The sequence below is a fragment of the Bos indicus x Bos taurus genome, chromosome 10, assembly GCF_003369695.1.
Source record: "Bos indicus x Bos taurus breed Angus x Brahman F1 hybrid chromosome 10, Bos_hybrid_MaternalHap_v2.0, whole genome shotgun sequence".
NCBI lineage: Eukaryota > Metazoa > Chordata > Mammalia > Artiodactyla > Bovidae > Bos > Bos indicus x Bos taurus.
In genome coordinates this window covers 44,406,390-44,424,581 of record NC_040085.1, presented here as the reverse complement: position 1 = coordinate 44,424,581, position 18,192 = coordinate 44,406,390, and the positions used below count along the sequence as shown (strand labels likewise).

The 18,192-nt window shown below is 37.1% G+C and overlaps 1 protein-coding gene across 3 annotated transcripts in view; it reads right to left on the bottom strand.

The window, feature by feature from the left end:
* The window catches only part of BNIP2 (BCL2 interacting protein 2), a 57,707-nt gene extending 40,163 nt beyond the window's left edge, over nucleotides 1-17,544 (bottom strand). For 2 of the 3 annotated variants that reach the window (XM_027553864.1, XM_027553865.1), the window contains exons 1-9: nucleotides 17,313-17,544; nucleotides 9,754-9,860; nucleotides 8,800-8,867; nucleotides 8,152-8,328; nucleotides 6,220-6,396; nucleotides 3,115-3,217; nucleotides 2,395-2,526; nucleotides 921-1,007; nucleotides 701-799 (exon numbers count right to left, since the gene is read on the bottom strand). In XM_027553864.1, coding sequence (XP_027409665.1) covers nucleotides 701-799; nucleotides 921-1,007; nucleotides 2,395-2,526; nucleotides 3,115-3,217; nucleotides 6,220-6,396; nucleotides 8,152-8,328; nucleotides 8,800-8,867; nucleotides 9,754-9,803 — 893 coding nt within the window. In that variant the 5' untranslated portion in view covers nucleotides 9,804-9,860; nucleotides 17,313-17,544. Of the gene's footprint in view, nucleotides 1-700; nucleotides 800-920; nucleotides 1,008-2,394; nucleotides 2,527-3,114; nucleotides 3,218-6,219; nucleotides 6,397-8,151; nucleotides 8,329-8,799; nucleotides 8,868-9,753; nucleotides 9,861-17,312 lie in introns of those variants that run through there. The other variant, XR_003513107.1, reaches the window with a different exon arrangement.
* Between the last annotated feature and the right edge of the window lie 648 nt (nucleotides 17,545-18,192).

Below are 18,192 nucleotides of genomic sequence, written 5' to 3'. Positions count from 1 at the left end.
TTATGAAGATGAACAAAAATTTAAAAAAAAAGGCTCTAACAACAAACTCAAGTTTGTAGGCAAACGCAAAAATACTTAATACACTATATAGAAAGTCAGAACTGACGTAAGAAACGTGGTGTTGATATATTCAACAAACTAAAACCTCAGATTATTAGAACAAAGAAACATTTTTCTACATTATAGCACTGTGATACTCAAGTATTTATGTTAACAGCCTTCTGCTAAGTCCTTCTAGAAGTTACATAAGTAAATTTGGTAAACAGAACAAATTACAGCCACTGAAAAGTATCAAGGTTAGGCTGATATAAATATATTTTATTTCCCTAGTAATATGATTATTTGATGCCATAATGAGCTTACTTAAATTTAAAGAGCAGCATGTTCAGGTGTGGAGAATGTGCTTTAGTACTGACCAATCAAGAATCATCTCTTAGACTGTCACTAGTCTTTAAAATCATAAATGAACCAAACCAGAAACAATTTCTCCTACTTCAACTGATACCCCAAAGAAAATGGTGACTTAAAAGGAAGGTGTTAAAAAGTGTCTTCTTCCCCCTTTTCTTCGTTATAAAAAAAAGAGCAGTTACAAAATATTTATAATATATGAAGGGAGAAAGAATAGGTGCCGAAATATTTACCTCTTGTATATCAAAATATAAAGATCCAAATACAATGAAATAAATAAAACACAACATACTGTTTTATGCATTCTGGTATTCCAACATATTCCATGGGGACAAGCTCTGCTAGTTCTGCCAAATTAAAGACGTATCTAATTTTTTGGCTGAATTTTGAGCTATAGAAAAAAATAAAGATAAACACCTTAATATTTTTGACCAACAGAATTGACAAAACATTCATACAAAGAGTTTGTAGATTTTTTTTTTTTTTTGAGTTAATGGCTCTCAGAAAATTACCTAATAAATGGTCTTGTAACAGCCAGAAGTGTTCTTATAAACCAAGAGGGATGTACAATGATTAGAGATTTTAGGTTTTTCCGTAACCTGGAGTTAAAAAAAAAAAAAAAAGTTTGAAAAAACTCTACAAATTCTAATGCTAGAAGAAAAGCTAAGTCATCAATAAGTTTGTGCAAGTCTATACAAAAAACTGAAAAAAAAAAACACCAAAAAAACCCTCATTCAAGAGCTGTCATTTAGATATATTACTAAAGACAACAAAAGATAAAACAAAAAGCACTCCTAAATTGAAATGGCCCTTCCCACTGCCATGAAATTAATTCTACTTCATTCATATTTATTTTCACAGTGTAGCCTGTTATTAAACGTCTCCTAATATACAACTTGTCTTCAGGACTCTGTCAGTCGGGGTAGAGGTCAATGATGAATATAAAAGTAAGCTCTTTTCATTTCTCAGGAATGGAGGGGAAACTGTTACTGATTTCTTCAACAACATGAAAGGCACTGGGCAGGCAGAAAGATTAGAGGGGAAATCACCTAGGGAACAGGCAACATGAATCAGATCTAATGTATTCTTATGGAGTCTAAATGGAGAAGGAAATGGCAACCCACTCCAGTATTCTTGCCTGGAGAATCTCATGGACAGAGGAGCCTGGTGGGCTACAGCCCATGGGGTCGCAAGAGTCTGACACGACTTAGTGACTAAACCACCACTGCCAACACCAAGTCTAAAATTCTGATTGAAAGTTAAATGCATTATCCCAGAAAACTTACAATGATGAAATAAAAACTGCTGTTTTATTGTTATAGTTTACACTTATCATAATCATTAAACACTAAAAAATTACATGAACCAGCCAATGTCATGTTCATGTATGAAGAGAAACCTATTCATAGACCTGAGTTGATTAAACTACTCTGAATTAGCTGTGGTCAAATCAAACCAAAGAGAGAATCAAAATTCCTTCTATCAGCATGCACGACTCTCAGAAGAATACAATTCTAGAGCTCACTCCAAAGAAAGACTACAGATAAATAAGCATCATAAATAATGAAATACAGTAAGCACTATGTGCTCAGTCGTGGTCGATTCTTTGCGACCCCATGGTCTGTAGCCCACCAGGCTCCTCTGTCCATGGACTTTTCCAGGCAAGAAACTGGAGTGGTTTGCCATTTCCTTCTTCAACTAAGCACTATAAATGAAGCAAAACCCAGAATGTAATAAAATAGGAAATGTACTGAATTCCCCATCCTTTCTCAAAATATAAACTATAGGAAAATGTCTGATGTGGTACAAAAGAGAAATAAAGAGCAATTTTATAAGTCTGAAAACAGAAACTTGCTATGAAATTAGTAAATGTAATTTATGAAGTAGATACATGGTACCTGTAAGTGGTAACAGAAAATAAATTTTAAACTAATAAGGACATTATAAAATTTATTCAGACTAGCTTTTAACTTGTATTTACAATACCTTCTATCAATTTGTTGATAGCATTTCCTGAGCCATCCCAGACTGGGCATTTTTCTTCGAGTTGTTGCACCATTTAAATAAACTATCATGTAGTTTTCTGCTACTAACAGCTCCAAAGTGCCAATAACATACCTATAAAAATAAAGTCTTAAACACTGCTATGCAGAACCAAACCAGGTTTATCCAAATAACACAATTCCCTTCCCTCTCCTTCACTGAAAGCAAAAATTCAAAACTATTAGTATTATTGCCTTTTAAAGAAAAAAAAAAAAACAAAAACACTTCTTTCTTTTAGAAATACACATTGAAATGTTTATAGATGATAAATACTTTGCAGGGATTTGCTTCAAAATTATATCATGAGGGAAGTATTTATGGGAATAATGTATAAACTGATAATTGTGGAAGTGGGTGAGAGTTAGACAAAGATTTAATATATACTTCTCTCTACCTTTGTATATGTTTGAAATTTCCCACAATAAAGCACTTAATGTGTCCTCAAATGTAAAATAAAGAAGTTGGAACAAATAATCTGTAATATCCCTTCCAGTTTTAGAATGACAGTTCTTCTGTTGAGTTGGAATAGTTTCAGAATGCCAAATAACAGACTTAAGGAACCAGAACCAGGATATTTACAATTTTTACCTAGCTAAATAAAGTGCACTTTGTTAGAGATCTGACTTACTCAGTTCTTTCCAAATATTGTGATGATCTACTTACTTAAAGAGATTGTCCATCAGGTATCTATAGTTAGGTTGACCACTTTCAGGCATAAAACAGACAGCAAACACAACAATGGCATTTAATCCATCTCCATAATACCCTGAAAAAGAAACCAGTATGATTACACTATGAAGACTTTTCAGGGGATATCATTTATAGTTGATAAATTATAGTGGTTTATGTTCCACACACTTCTGAATCAAAAAGTGTATTTTTTGCTGTCATTGGTCTGACCTTGTATAGTCTTACAAAGATCTTTAAATCCTCTCTTGGGAGAGGGTGGGAAGATTTGGGAGAATGGCATTGAAACATATATAATATCATGTATGAAACGAGTCGCCAGTCCAGGTTTGATGCACAATACTGGATGCTTGGGGCTAGTGCACTGGGACGACCCAGAGGTAGGGTATGGGGAGGGAGGAGGGAGGAGGGTTCAGGATGGGGAACACATGTATACCTGTGGCGGATTCATTTCGATATTTGGCAAAACCAATACAATATTGTAAAGTTTAAAAATAAAATAAAATTAAAAAAATAAATAAATAAATCCTCTCTTCTCAAAAACAATAAAATTTGATGAGGAAATGGTGGCCATATAAACCAGAAACCCACTTAAATTAGCATACTCAAAAAGCTAGCCCTATTTTATCAAGTAGACAGAATGATATAATCCAAGAATATACAACATCTGCAATAAAACATTCTTATGCAACTTTTTTTTACATGTAAATAGTACATGTAAAAATAGTTTCACATTCAGTGATGTCTAGCATTTTTTAGCTTTTAGGGTCTTACAAAGTAAGAAAAGATTATATCTCTGATATAAGACTAAATGAAGAAAAACAGCACTAAAACATGTTTTAATTATAATCTCTAAAATGTAAATGTTTTAATTATAATAGATATTAAGCTGTAACCAGCAACAAGTATTTCTGCTTTAATTTTCATTCCTGTTGTTTACAAACATGCACTGAACAGGTTGAACACTTCATTAGAATCTTCACAACCTTTCTTAACCCCTTAGTCACGAAACACATTGCAGTAACTCAGTAGGACAAAATGGCCCTAATTACTATTTTCTCTTAAATAAAGTGCTATGTCTCAAAAATATTAGGTTTAAACCATGAGGCAGGTCTCACAACTTGCTTCCAATGAATGGAGCTGAATTAATACATTATCTGTGGACTTCCTGATCCATATGCAACTGCAAGCATTCAAGTGATTTGTTTTCAAATGAATGAAGACCATAGAAATAAGCAGGAGAAAGCATTTGGCAGACAGTAAATTAAGCAGAAATGACTATGTGAAAAAACCAATCTGCTTGACCTGTGTGGCACCTTGTCCTGCATTAGGAGGAATTCAGGTTATATGACAGGATCTACAGAGTAACATTCTGGTGCTATTTAAAGAGTGACTATGCAAACTTCTACATACAGGACAGTCAGAATGATAGAAATTATAGCTGTACTTCACAGCTTTTCCTATTTGACTTGTAAATTTCTTAAGAAACCAAGCCTTATATTTGTATATTCCAGAAATACACAAAGTAGGTGTTCCATAAAAATGCACAATGAATTCTCTACTTTGTGGTAAAGCTAAGTGAGTTGTTCACAGTTTTAAGGTAAATTAAGAATCATATTTTAAAGGGCCAGGTTGTATTTATAAACACAAAGACTTGTACAACAACGCTCACGGCAGTTTTAATCATAATAGCTCAGACTGGAAAAATCTCACATGGCCCATCAAAATAGAGATGGATAAACAAATCAGCAGTAACAAGGAATGAACTGCAGATACATGCAACAGCAAGGATAAATGTCAAAATCATTACGCTGAGTGAAAGCAGACGAGTGTAAACTGTGATTCCAGATACAGGAAATTTCGTAACAGGCAAAACTAACCATGGGGTAGGCATTACAATAGTGGTTACTGCAGAGAGGGTATTCATTGAGACGGAGTACTAGAGAATTTTCTGGGGCAATGAAAATGTTCTGTCTGTCTAGAGGGTGTAGATTATATGAGTATATATGGTTATATAGGCATTTGTCAAAACTCAGTGAATTATGCACTTTAGAGCATTTCTAATGAAACAAGAAAGATAAATACTCTGTATCATTTGTATCTAAAATATCTAAACTCTCAGGAACAGAGATTAGAATGGTGATTACCAGAGATGGGATAAAAGGGGAAATAACAGTCAAAGTACAAACTTCCAGTCAGAAGATGAGTAATTTCTGGGGAGTAATGTACTACATGGTGACAACAGTTAACACAGTTAACAATATCTATTATGTACTTAAAAGTTGTTAAAAGGGTAGTCTAGACCTAAATGTTCCAACCACAAATAAGAATTGGTAATTATGTGATGTGATGCAAGTGTTAACAAATGCTATGGTGGCAATCATTCCCAATACAGAATGCATCAAATCAACATATTTTATACCTTAAACTTATATACAATGTTACATGTCAATTTTCTCTCAGTGAATATGGAAAATTAAAAAAGGAATTTGCAAAGACTGCAAAAAGAAAACAAAGGATTAGAGTATTTTACTCCATATAAATTCAATTCAGTTCAGTCGCTCAGTCGTGTCTGACTCTTTGCGACCCCATGAATCACAGCACGCCAGGCCTCCCTGTCCATCAACAACTCCCGGAGTCCACCCAAACCCATGTCCATCAAGTCAGTGATGCCATCCAACCATCTCATCCTCTGTCGTCCCCTTCTCCTCCTGCCCTCAATCTTTCCCAGCATCAGGGTCTTTTCAAATGAGTCAGCTCTTCCCATCAGGTGGCCAAAGTATTGGGGTATAAATGGATAAAAAGAGGAGAGTGTTAAGTCCCAGTTTAAGGGTGTTTAGGGATAAGGGTGGAGGGAGATAGTTTTCATTGTATACTCTTATACTTTTGGAACTTATTGTATGTGTATATTAACAATTTTTAAATGTTTTATTCTTTTACTTCAAGCCTGTTACATTTCTAAAAGGACACAATGTTTATTATACTTTCAAAATTATGTTAATATCTCAAAGGAAAGATTCTCTAAGCATTCAGATTCTGATAGCGTATTAAATAATCTGAAAAATCTTTGGTAACTCTTACCTCCATGGCTGATAACTTTCTTATAGGGTTCAATTGCTTTCATATCAACCCTGTGGTCCTGTTCTCCAATTCTGAACATGCGCCAGCGTCGTCCATCTTCCTTTTCCTCTGCTGCTGTATATTCAGTAATTGAGCCTTTCCTAATAACTTCAGTAGTCTTGGGTTTTGGAAGATCATCTGTCAAAATAAAAGATTTTTGATTCACAGATTGTTACTTACACAATAAAAATCAAATTACATGTTAACCACTTTACTATCTAATTAGACTGTTCAGAGAATATTTTTTATTATAACTTCTGTGGAATATTTTTTAACTTTTTATTTTATATTGGGATATAACTGAGTAACAATGTTGTGAAAATTTCATATGTACAGCAAAGTGATTCAGTTATACATATACATGTATCTATTTTTTTTCCAAATTCTCTTCCCATTTAGGTTGTTATATAATATTGAGTAGAGTTCCCTGTTTGTGGAATTTTAAATATTTCTTCCATAATAGAGGAAAAGGCTTACTCTTGATATAAGGCCATTTTATTTTTGGAAATCATAGTTCTTTAACTTTTTTTGTATTGCTTAATTCACAGAGGACCTAACTGCAGTACAATGTATATCTACAATTTGCAGATTCTGTTGACAACACTGTTCTTGACAGATAGTTACCACTATATTAACTAAAGCAACTCACTGGGGGCGAGTGTTTTTTGTTGTTGAACACATAAATTATTCCCCAAACATTATAATACCAGATAGAAAGTGGTTAACAAGTCAATAGTTACTTCTCATTTGATCAGTTTCATAAAGCAGAAAATTATTTGATAATATTCCAAAGTGTACATGCAAAAGTCTATTTTAAATTGACATTAGCCAAAGCACAAGCACCAGTGATCAGGTATGATTTACACCTTAAGGTTGCATTTTAGCTGATTTTTCATGATGTAATGAATTTCAAAATTTTAGTATCACAGTCCTTACCAAGAAATGGGGGAAGGGGAAACCTACTGTATGTTAGTTGTCTGTTTCCAAGACAAAGTTGTTAACGGAAAATATCCTTCCAGGAAATGACTACAGCAGCATTAAAGAAAGAAGAGACAAAACACATAGGCAGAAAACTATTTCAGTATCTTTATAAAATATTGTTTACTACTGGATTGCTTATTGAACCAGTAAAATGGGGAAGAAAAAAGAACAAAAGATAAAGTACATTAAGAATCTTACTCTTTATTGCGGATAACATACCTAGTGCTAAACTTATGCTTGGAAGCAAAGGTCACTTAAAAGATGAAATATATATATATAAATTATTCCCAACTACAAAGATACTAGACAGCAATTATCTAACTAAAGGAAGCATGCAAAGCAAAACACATGCCAATTCCTTTCAATTCCAAATAGCTAATGATAACAAATCTAAGAGTGGAGTCAAGGAGACCACATTAGTTCAAGCTGGTCATTTACAAAGTGCAGCACTATCAGATGAACCCACTAAAAAAAAAAACTCAAAAAACACACCTCTAAACCTTCCCTATAGAACTCCCTCTCTGCAAATTCTTAACTACTTTTAAGAATTCCCTAAAATATGTTTTTCAGTGCTTTCCCTCTCAGTTGATTGACTGAATAAAAGAACACGCTGTAATTATCAAGCAATATATGGAAGCAAAATGGAAAGACATAACTTTATAGCACTAGGCAATTAAAATAAAGCCACATGTAATCTACTATAAACAGTTTGGAAAGCCATAATATTCAACGTTAGCCAAATTTTGTATCTTTACAACCTATACATGAACTTTAGAACTGATAATATCTTATTTCAATAAAATCCCTTAATCATTGATTTTAGTTGGTTTCATGGTCAAGTGAAAATGCCACTATGTATATACATGAACACAATCATTAATAAAGGTCAGGTAAAATCAATGAAACACCTACCTTCCCACTCAAATTCATTACTGTCCTCCGATGGCGTATCTAAGTCATCTAAGTCAATCTCCCCACTTTCATCCAAATCATCTGACAACACAGAGCCATCACTAGGGTCCAGAGTTAGGCTAATGTCGGGAGCCATTAGTTTCTTTCTCACTTTATTGCCATTAACTTCTAGTGAGCCTGGAATGGTTAAAAAGAAAAATCAAAGATATATTTAGAAAAAATGCTTACATCCATAAATCGAATAAGGGAACTTTAATCACTTTATTCTTGAGAAAATAACATTCATTAAACAATTCCAAAGCCCTTACTTACAAACTTTGGACTTTGATCACTACTGCTTCTGTATCACAGCAAGCTGACACATCCCAGTAAGGATATGCCTTTTTAAAAAACAGAAGCAGAACTTACAGTCACTATTTACTACTAAAAATCATCTTCCCTCTCTCCTTCATGATCAAAATTTCTAAACCCAAGGGTATGTTTTTGCAAAGTATTCCAAAGCATTCCAAAAATGCTTTCCTAAACAGTCAACTTACCCTTTGGCACCCTATGATGGAACAAGAACTGAGTATAATTTATATCTTGACAAAGTGTGTTAGAAAGAAATACCACAGATAAAAGTCTATTTTCTAAGTGTCAAGTTCTTACCAGGCTGACTCTCTGGTCCAGTTACAGCTAATATATCTGCTTCAATACTATCATCTTCTGGTAAAGGTCTAAAACACACAGACATAATTTTTAACCCAGAAATTAAAAAAATAAAAAATCTTTTGACATTCAAAGATCTATTAAAATAGCTTATAGAAACAATTATGTGGAAAACTGAATAAAGCAATGTTTCTTTAAGCTTGAGTAATTTACAAACTACTGTTAAAGAAAAATTTCAAACTGTCTCAATTGATTTACATATCTATTTAAGTAACACATAAAAGTAGGTATATAATCCCTATGTAACAGCTCTTAAATACAACTACAAAACAAATTTAAAAAATCATTACTTTACAATATACTTCAAATGCATGAATTTAATGGGATGTACAATACAATGTACGATGAAGCTAAACTGTCACTTACAGAGGGAATATGAAAATGACGATTGTATGTTTTTGAGCTCAGCATTTCTATATTATGATTATCATGCTGTGCTATGCAATGACTCAGTACTCTCCACCAGCTGTTCCTATTCCAACTGCTAAGTAATCTTCTTATGCACTGAGATGGTCTTCTAACCAAAATGGCATGGACCCCTTAAACATATGGTCTGCCTTTGCTCTCTTTCTCTTACCCTAACCAGTGCCGACAGAACTGTAAACACACAGATGTGTCACGGTCGCTCACCAGATAATATAGAAAGCTTTCCTTGTCTAACTTAACAAGTTTTTGTCTTAAAATAAAAGCATAAAATGTAATGCTTCCTGCAGGCTTCTAAAGACCATCTTCCTCTAGAAATCCTGAAGACTCTATTACTAGTCCTTAATGAACATTTTGCAACACTGGGTTTCTTTAAGGAGTCCAATCAATATTCATTTAGTAAGTGACACCTCAGTAAAGAAGTAGTGAAGTTCTGTTTTGAATTTGTTTTCATTTAAAAACATTGCTCACATTGGAAAATCTTCATCTTGCCATTCTTCCTTAAGTTCTACCCCCTCCATCCTCAGTCTGGATTCAATGTCAACTACAAACTCCTGATAATCGACAGTGCCAAAATCCTGTTAAAAAAGAAAAGAGAGAGAAAGAAAAAAATTCATAGGCTTATTTTCCACATTATCTGTTGAAAAGATGCAATAATCTTATATTTGAGTTCATACTTTCACCCTGGTTATGAAATAACTTTAGTGGGCTGCAACTACTACTTTCCATTCCCCTCCCCCACCCCAAGAATTAGAAAAGAGTCAGAGTATATATATTCTAGAAATTACCGTTTGTGATAAGGGTGCTGTGGAGTGAAGTACTTATTCCACATGTATACATACATGTGTGTGTCCAGGAAATGATTTACCATTTATTAGGTACTGTGAATTATGGAAAAGCAATTTTGGGGCTGAGGGACACAAATAATAAAACTAAATATATTCTCTATTCTAGACCCATCATCAAATTCTCTGTCCTTTGGAGAGAGGTTAATTCTGGAAATTGAACACTAGTAACTAGCATTTATACTCTTAATTCAGCAGAGCCCAAGTGGTGAGCTGTCTCTTATATTTACTTCTCCACAGTTCCAATGCCACGATTTCTGAGCCACTTAAAGAGGGCTATTCAGCACCTGTTCAGTAAATGAATTATGCCATATTTTTATTTGTTTCATATCTATACCAAGCTTTTCTCATGTAGTTTAGCATGAGTTTTCAGACACTGATCTTAGTGAATATTTCTATTCACGAAACCACATGCTTTAACTTAGTTTCAGTTTTTCTAAGGAAGGATATGGGTGTTACTATCCTCAGTTTATGAAATGACGGATCTAGAGTTTGCCAAGGTTGATGGAATATGAAAGAGAGGTTTAAATATATTTAAGAAATCATTAAGGTCAACTGGTTAGCAGTACAACAAAAACTGTGGCAACCTGAAGGGGCAGGAGGTATAAACGGAATATCTGATTTACTTACAGTAGAGTAAGTCAATAGATGAGTAAACTTAACTTTAAAAAATGAAGTAACTCCTGAGAAATCTGTATGCAGGTCAAGAAGCAACAGTTAGAACCGGACATGGAACAACAGACTGGTTCCAAATTGGGAGAGGAGTAAGTCAAGATTGTATATTGTCACCTTGCTTATTTAACGTATATGCAGAGGACATCATATGAAATCCCTGGCTGGCTGAAGCACAAGCCAGAATCAAGATTGCAGGGAGAAATATCAATAACCTCAGATACGCAGATGACACCACCCTTATGGCAGAAAGTGAAGAGGAACTAAGAGCCTTTTGATGAAAGTGAAAGAAGAGAGTGAAAATGATAGCTTAAAACTCAACATTCAAGAAACTAAGATCATGGCATCCAGTCCCATCACTTCATGGCAAATAGACGGGGAAACAGTGGAAACAGTGACAGACTTGATTTTCTTGGGCTCCAAAATCACTGCAGATGGTGACTGCAGCCATGAAATTAAGACTCTTGCTCCCTAGAAGAAAAGCTATGACCAACCTAGATAGCATATTAAAAAGCAGAGACATTACTTTGCCAACAAAGGTCCATACAGTCAAAGCAATGGTTTTTCTGGTAGTCGTGCATGGATGTGAGAGATGGACCATAAACAAAGCTGAGTGCCAAAGAACTGATGCTTTTGAACTGTGGTGTTGGAGAAGACCTGCGAAGTCCCTTGGACTGCACGGAGATCAAACCAGTCAATTGTAAAGGAAATCAGTCCTGATTATTCATTGGAAGGATTGATTCTTGAGCTGAAACTCCAATACTTTGGCCACCTGATGTGAATAACTGACTCATCGGAAAAGACCCTGATGCTGGGAAAGACTGAAGGCAGGAGAAGAAGGGGATGACAGAGGATAAGACGGTTGGATGGCATCACCGACTTGATGGACATGAGTTTGAGCAAGCTCCAGGAGTTGGTGAGGGACAGGGAAGCCTGGTGTGCTGCAGTCCATGGCGTCGCAAAGAGTTGGACACAACTGAGTGACTGAACTGAACTGAACACATACATCTCAAGAGACAGAAAGTATTACTAGTTATCACTAGAAGTTTTAAAACAGAGGTAAAAGTGATTGACACCAGTGGAAGAAGAAGGTGAGATGGGGAGAATGAGGCTTTTCACAGTAAATCCTTCTAAATTATTTAAGTTTTAAAACCATGTATGTGTAACCAGTGATCATGTTTAATGGTTGCCTATCTGCTGTGTCATTATAACATTCAAAAGATACACAAAGCTGTAGCAAAAAACCATTGTGTTCCAGAACAACAATAACAAAATTACAAAGAAGTTTTCTAAAGTGTTAGATTTCACACAATAAACTAAATTCTTATTTCTGCCAAGACTGGGAGGCTTTTTTCCCAGTTTGAATTCTTACTTAGGCTTAAGAGTTTCAAAAATCTTTAAAAGGTTTACATTTTTTAGGAGCCACTTGCAAACAGAAAAAAAAGCAAATGCTGTCTTTTCTTCATCAACATATTTGCTAGGAAAAGTCAGTTAATTTATATGTAGGAATAAGGCATTTTTAATTCTCTGGGAAAAACTTAAGCAATTTTGAGAAATGAATGGAAAACACACTTAAAATACAATAATCTTGACTTATTTAAACCTTTGATATTCACTATAAAGTGAACTAATGTTTTATCCTAGATTTAATAACCAGAGAAGTTTCATTATTTAGTCTCACATTTGTACTGGGTGTTGGAAAAATAACAGGACGCTCTCAGTATTTTTTCAAATACTTCACATACTCAAAAATATTTAATATTTCAAAAATATAAGCAGTGACTGGAGGTTGCTACCTCTATGTTTACAACATCTAGCACAGTGTCTGGCACTAACAAGCCTGTAAATACTAGTTAAATTGAAAAATAAATATTTAATTGTAAGGTGTAACACTGAATAATAAGCATTTGCTTTGCTCAACCTCAAGCTTATTTTTCTAATTAAACTACATAAATAGGCTTCCTGCTAAGTCTTACACCTCAATAAAGACTAGTGAAAATATTTGGGGCAACTAACATACTGTCCATTTCTGCTGGTAAAAATATCCCATGTTTGTAAGAGAAAACACACACCTTGTGCAATTCTAAAAGATAAACCATGTCTTTTAGCTATTTTACCACCTCAGTAAGTCTATCACGTGAAAATACTACTTTAAACACAGAGAACCAGAATCTGTCAGCTAACTAAGCTGATTCATTCAATTTTTACTTTAATATCATTGAGTCACATGATGTTAATACACCCCAGCATGTGGACATGGATATTTAGTTTGGGAATAATTACTGAAGTTTGTTAAACAGGACCTAGAGGTAGAGAAAAATAGGTTCCCTCTTAATCATTTCATCACAAATTTTAGAGGGAAAAACATTGATACACCAGGTAAAGTTTAAACTAGGCAAAGTTACAAAGTCCTTGAAAGCTGACTGTTCTTAGAACCACATTATCAGCAGTTGGAAGAACAGGAAGCAAGAAAGGAGCAATACAAGCACTACAACTCTGAAGGAAATCAGGATATCGCTGACTCACAATATAAATAAATCAGAACGGGGAAGTAACAGTTTAAGATGCTAACTGTCAAAACAACCACATGCAACAGGAATCACTTGATTTCTCAACAAACTTGTGGTAGCAGCAGCACATTATTACTTATGCCAGTTATCAGTGGTGGTGATAGAGATAAATTCAAAACGGTATAGCTGACTCCAGTGAGGTGTGGTGGTAAATTCAACCCAGATGAAACTGGGGATTTCCTCATGCATCCTAACAATATAAGTAAAAATTAAATATTAAGATCATATTTAGAAATGCCCAAATTATAACTTAAAATTTTACATGACAACTTCACTATTATGTAGTTTAACAGATGGTGGAATAAGTGCTAGTAGTCAACATGTACACTCAAATCAATTTTGTTCGGCAAAAGGACATGCTTAGGCAAGCCTTTCACATCCCCATTTAAACGAAAGGACCTTGTTCCAAATGTTCATGTTCACATTTTCCTATGAAGCTGGTAGTACTGGTAGCACACAGAAAATACTTTCGGCCAGCCTGTATGTTCAGGAAGGTCACCGATCCACCTCTGTAAAGATCCTACATGCCTGCTTCTCATTGTTTCCTTGAGAGCAGAGGCATGTAGGTTTTTAAGAATGAAATGACACAAAGATACTAACAGCTTAGAAGGGCTATTCTCAAAAAGACCAGAAATAACAAGCAGCAGTGAGGGTGTGGAGAAAAGGAAATCCTTGGTGGGAATGCAAACTGGTGCAGCCACTATGGAACACAGGAAGGAAGTTCCTCAAAAAATTGAAACCAGAATTCCGGTACAATCCAGCAATTCCACTTTGAGTATTCATCAGAAGGCAATTAGAACACTAATTAGAAAAGATGTGTGTACCCCCATGTTCACAGCAGCATTGTTTACAATAGCCAAGATATGCAAGTAACCTAAGTATTCACTGGTGAATGAATGGATAAACACACACACAGGAATATTATTCAATCATTTAAAAAATCTGCCATCTGCCACAACATGGGTGGACCTTGAAGGCATTATGTAACATAAGTAAAGTAAGTCAGAAAGAGAAAGACAAACACGTTATGATCTCACTTATGTGTGTGTAATCTTAAGAAAACAAAACAGAAAAAGCTTATAGACAGCGAACATACTGGCAGTTGCCAGAGGTGGAGGGTGGAAAGTGGGTGAAATGGATGAAAGGCGTAGAAAGGTATAAACTTTTAGCTGTAAGTTAGTTCTGGAATGGAGAAGGAAATGGCAACCCACTCCAGTGTTCTTGCCTGGAGAATCCCAGGGACGGGGGAGCCTGGTGGGCTGCCGTCTATGGGGTCGCACAGAGTCGGACACGACTGAAGCGACTTAGCAGCAGCAGCAGTTCTAGAAAGGTACAGCATGGTTAGTATCACTGTATTAGATATATGAAAGTTGCTAAGACAGTAAATCTTTAAAGTTCTCATGATAAGAAAAAAATTTTTATAACTAAATATGGTGATGAATGTTAAGTAGACTTATCATATGTATTTGGCAATGTATACAAATATCAAAATCATGATGTTGTATACATAAAACTAAAAAAAAGTTATCTGTCAATTACATACCTCAATTAAATGTGATACCCTATCAGAAATGTTAATACAAAATTCAAGAAAAATTACAATAGCGCTGTTTCTCACAATTGTGAAGAGAAAGCACAGTACAATTATGCCAACCGTAAAAGGTGCATTGATTGTATTATCAGTATGCAGAACATACTGGAGAGCTCTGAGACCTTTAAGAATATTAAAGTCTAATAACTGACTTATAATACTTTCTAGAGTTACAAATATTAGATGTAATATAAAAGTATAACTTTGGAATATTATTATCATCACATTATACTAGCACTCTGCTTTATAGAGTGTAAGCTTAAAATGACATCTTTCGATCCACAGTCAGCCAAGGTTGAATTATCTGATCTGGCTATACATATACTTCCTTTCTTAGGTGTCTTTTTCCATTGCTGCTCCTTCTGTGAGCATTACACCAGAAGAATGAACAGAACCATTTTCCAAACAGTGCTTTTCCCATTTAATGCTGTTGCTGCTGCTGCTAAGTCGCTTCAGTCGTGTCCGACTCTGTGCGACCCCAGAGACGGCAGCCCACCAGGCTCCACCGTCCCTGGGATTCTCCAGGCAAGAACACTGGAGTGGGTTGCCATTTCCTTCTCCAATGCATGAAAGTGAAAAGTGAAAGTGAAGTCGCTCAGTTGTGTCTGACCCTCAGGGACCTCAAGGACTGCAGCCTACCAGGCTCCTCCGTCCATGGGATTTTCCAGGCAAGAGTACTGGAGTGGGGTGCCATTGCCTTCTCCGTTCCCATTTACTAACTCTTCGTATATCCATCTCATACATTCCAACCAAAAATTCTGTATCACATATAAAATATGGGGTTATTATCCCCATTTTAGCCTATATTTGAGGCAAATAACCACATCCTGGTTTCCAGGTTAGACCTAGATTGTTTCTAATACAGCACTGTCTCCAGTTCACTGGCAACTTTCTACAGAATAAGCCTGTCAAGCTAGATTTGGCTAAACTTAGCTTCAAAGGTTTGGAGAAGGCAATGGCACCCCACTCCAGCACTCTTGCCTGGAAAATCCATGGACGGAGGAGCCTGGTAGGCTGCAGTCCATGGTGTCGCTAAGAGTCGGACACGACTGAGCAACTTCCCTTTCACTTTTCACTTTCATGCATTGGAGAAGGAAATGGCAACCCACTCCAGTGTTCTTGCCTGGAGAATCCCAGGGACAGGGGAGCCTGATGGGCTGCCGTCTCTGGGGTCGCACAGAGTCGGACACGACTGAAGTGATCAGCAGCAGCAGCAGCTTCAAAGGTTCTGTAATGCCTAAAGACACCAGTAACACTAACTTACGATGATTGAGTTCAAGTCCTATGTTTGCAGAAGGAGACCTGTCATACTTCCTGTCTAAAACTAAAAATATTATGCTGCAACAGAGATTATGAAAATTAAAAAGAGTGTGTGGAGACAATGTAAAATGATAAGAACTAAGGAGAAGATATGCAAGATCATCAAGAAAATGGTCTATAGGATAACTAGATACAGTAACTTTAGTTAAAATTCTGAGGAAACATCCATTTACAAATTGTAGAAATTCCTATACAATTTTAGATAAAGAATACGTTAAATTTTAAAAGTTAAGTAGTTAAGCATTAGGAGAAGCAGCCTGATTCTTTTTTTTTTTAAAGGTGAAGATGGGGGAAAAAAGCAACATCAAAAATCAATCACACATTTCATTAAACCATATGGAAGGCGCTAAGACTACCTGGATGACTAAAGCCGTGCTCTCAAAGAGCTTGCCAGAGCACAGCAGACCAAGGGGAAGTTTCAAATCGACGTAATAGACGCAAATAAATTTCTGATTTAATATGCGTTGGTCTAGCAGATTATCCATGGCATCAGGTGCACCAAGGAAACCCAAGCTACCTGTGCTAGCTATTTAAGTAAAAGATAGTGTCCATGCAGGAACTCAGCTTTTCACGAATCAAGGTCCATTACAAATGCCGCTTCCTTGTCTATTCCCCAAGGGTGTGGAGCATGTTAGACATCCAAGTTCCTTTGTTCTGTACCAGGACCGACGCTGGTGAGAAATAAGGGACTAACAGGGCCCAGTGACTGCACCCAGACGGGGAAGTGTGCAGGGGGCGAGAAGAGGGCAGGTTCTCAGCCGAGCACAACCACCACGAGTGGAAAAGGGTTGGGAGAAGGGGGGAAGCAAGGGTGGCAAAAAGCAAACAGAAGCCTGGCCAAGGGCGGGGGCCAAAGCGGGGCGGGGATCCGGGAAGCGCCTCCGGGCAGTTTCCAGGGCGCCTCCCATAACGGATAAAGCTCGGGGCTTCCTTTCTCGGACCGCCCCGGGTGTGCGCCCTTCGGATGTCTGCCCCCGAGGCCTGTTCTCAGCTCAGACCCGCCGGCCCCCAGCCTTCCCGAGGGGCACTTACCCCGGAGGAAGCCTTGGCCTCCTCGTCTTCTTCGCCCCTCCAGGCCGGCGACGTGGGGCTGACGGCCAGGTCGCAGAAGGTAGCGCCGAGCGCAGCCTGCTCCTCTCTGACGGCAGCGAGACCCGGGCCCAGCCCCTGAGCCACAGCGGCAAGTACAGCGGCCGACCCGGATACAGAGAGCCGCTCCGAAGGAAGTGACAACACCCCGACCTTCTCCAGACCCCGAAGCTGGAGGAAGCCCAGGCAGAGGCGTGGCGTCTTGTGAGTCCCTCCCCACGCCCACACCCTCAGTGGCGGCGGGCGGGGCCGGGAAGGAGGAACTAACGCTCCCACCAGCTTTCTGCTTTCTCCAGCAGCTTGGACAGCGGAGCTGTCAAGCGTTTATGTTAGGTTGGCAATCATTTACACATCTGCAGGAGCTTCCTCTTCCTGCGCTGGGCCACTGCCCTTGAGCCTCAAAGAGCCATTTTTATATTCTTTATGTTGGCTTTACTGATCATTATGATTTACACTATATAATAAAATGGATGCAAAAAGGGGAGGAAAAATAGTTGATGTCTCATTGGGGAAGTAAAACTCAGAAAAACCCTTCAGTTCAGTTCAATTCAGTCGCTCAGTCGTGTCCGACTCTTTGCGACCCCATGACTTGCAGCACGCCAGGCCTCCCTGTCCATCACCAACTCCCAGAGTTAACCCAAACTCATGTGCATCAAGTCAGTGATGCCATCCAGCCATCTCATCCTCTGTCATCCCCTTCTCCTCCTGCCCCCAATCCCTCCCAGCATCAGAGTCTTTTCCAATGAGTCAACCCTTCACATGAGGTGGCCAAAGTATTGGAGTTTCAGCTTTAGCATCATTCCTTCCAAAGAACACCCAGGAC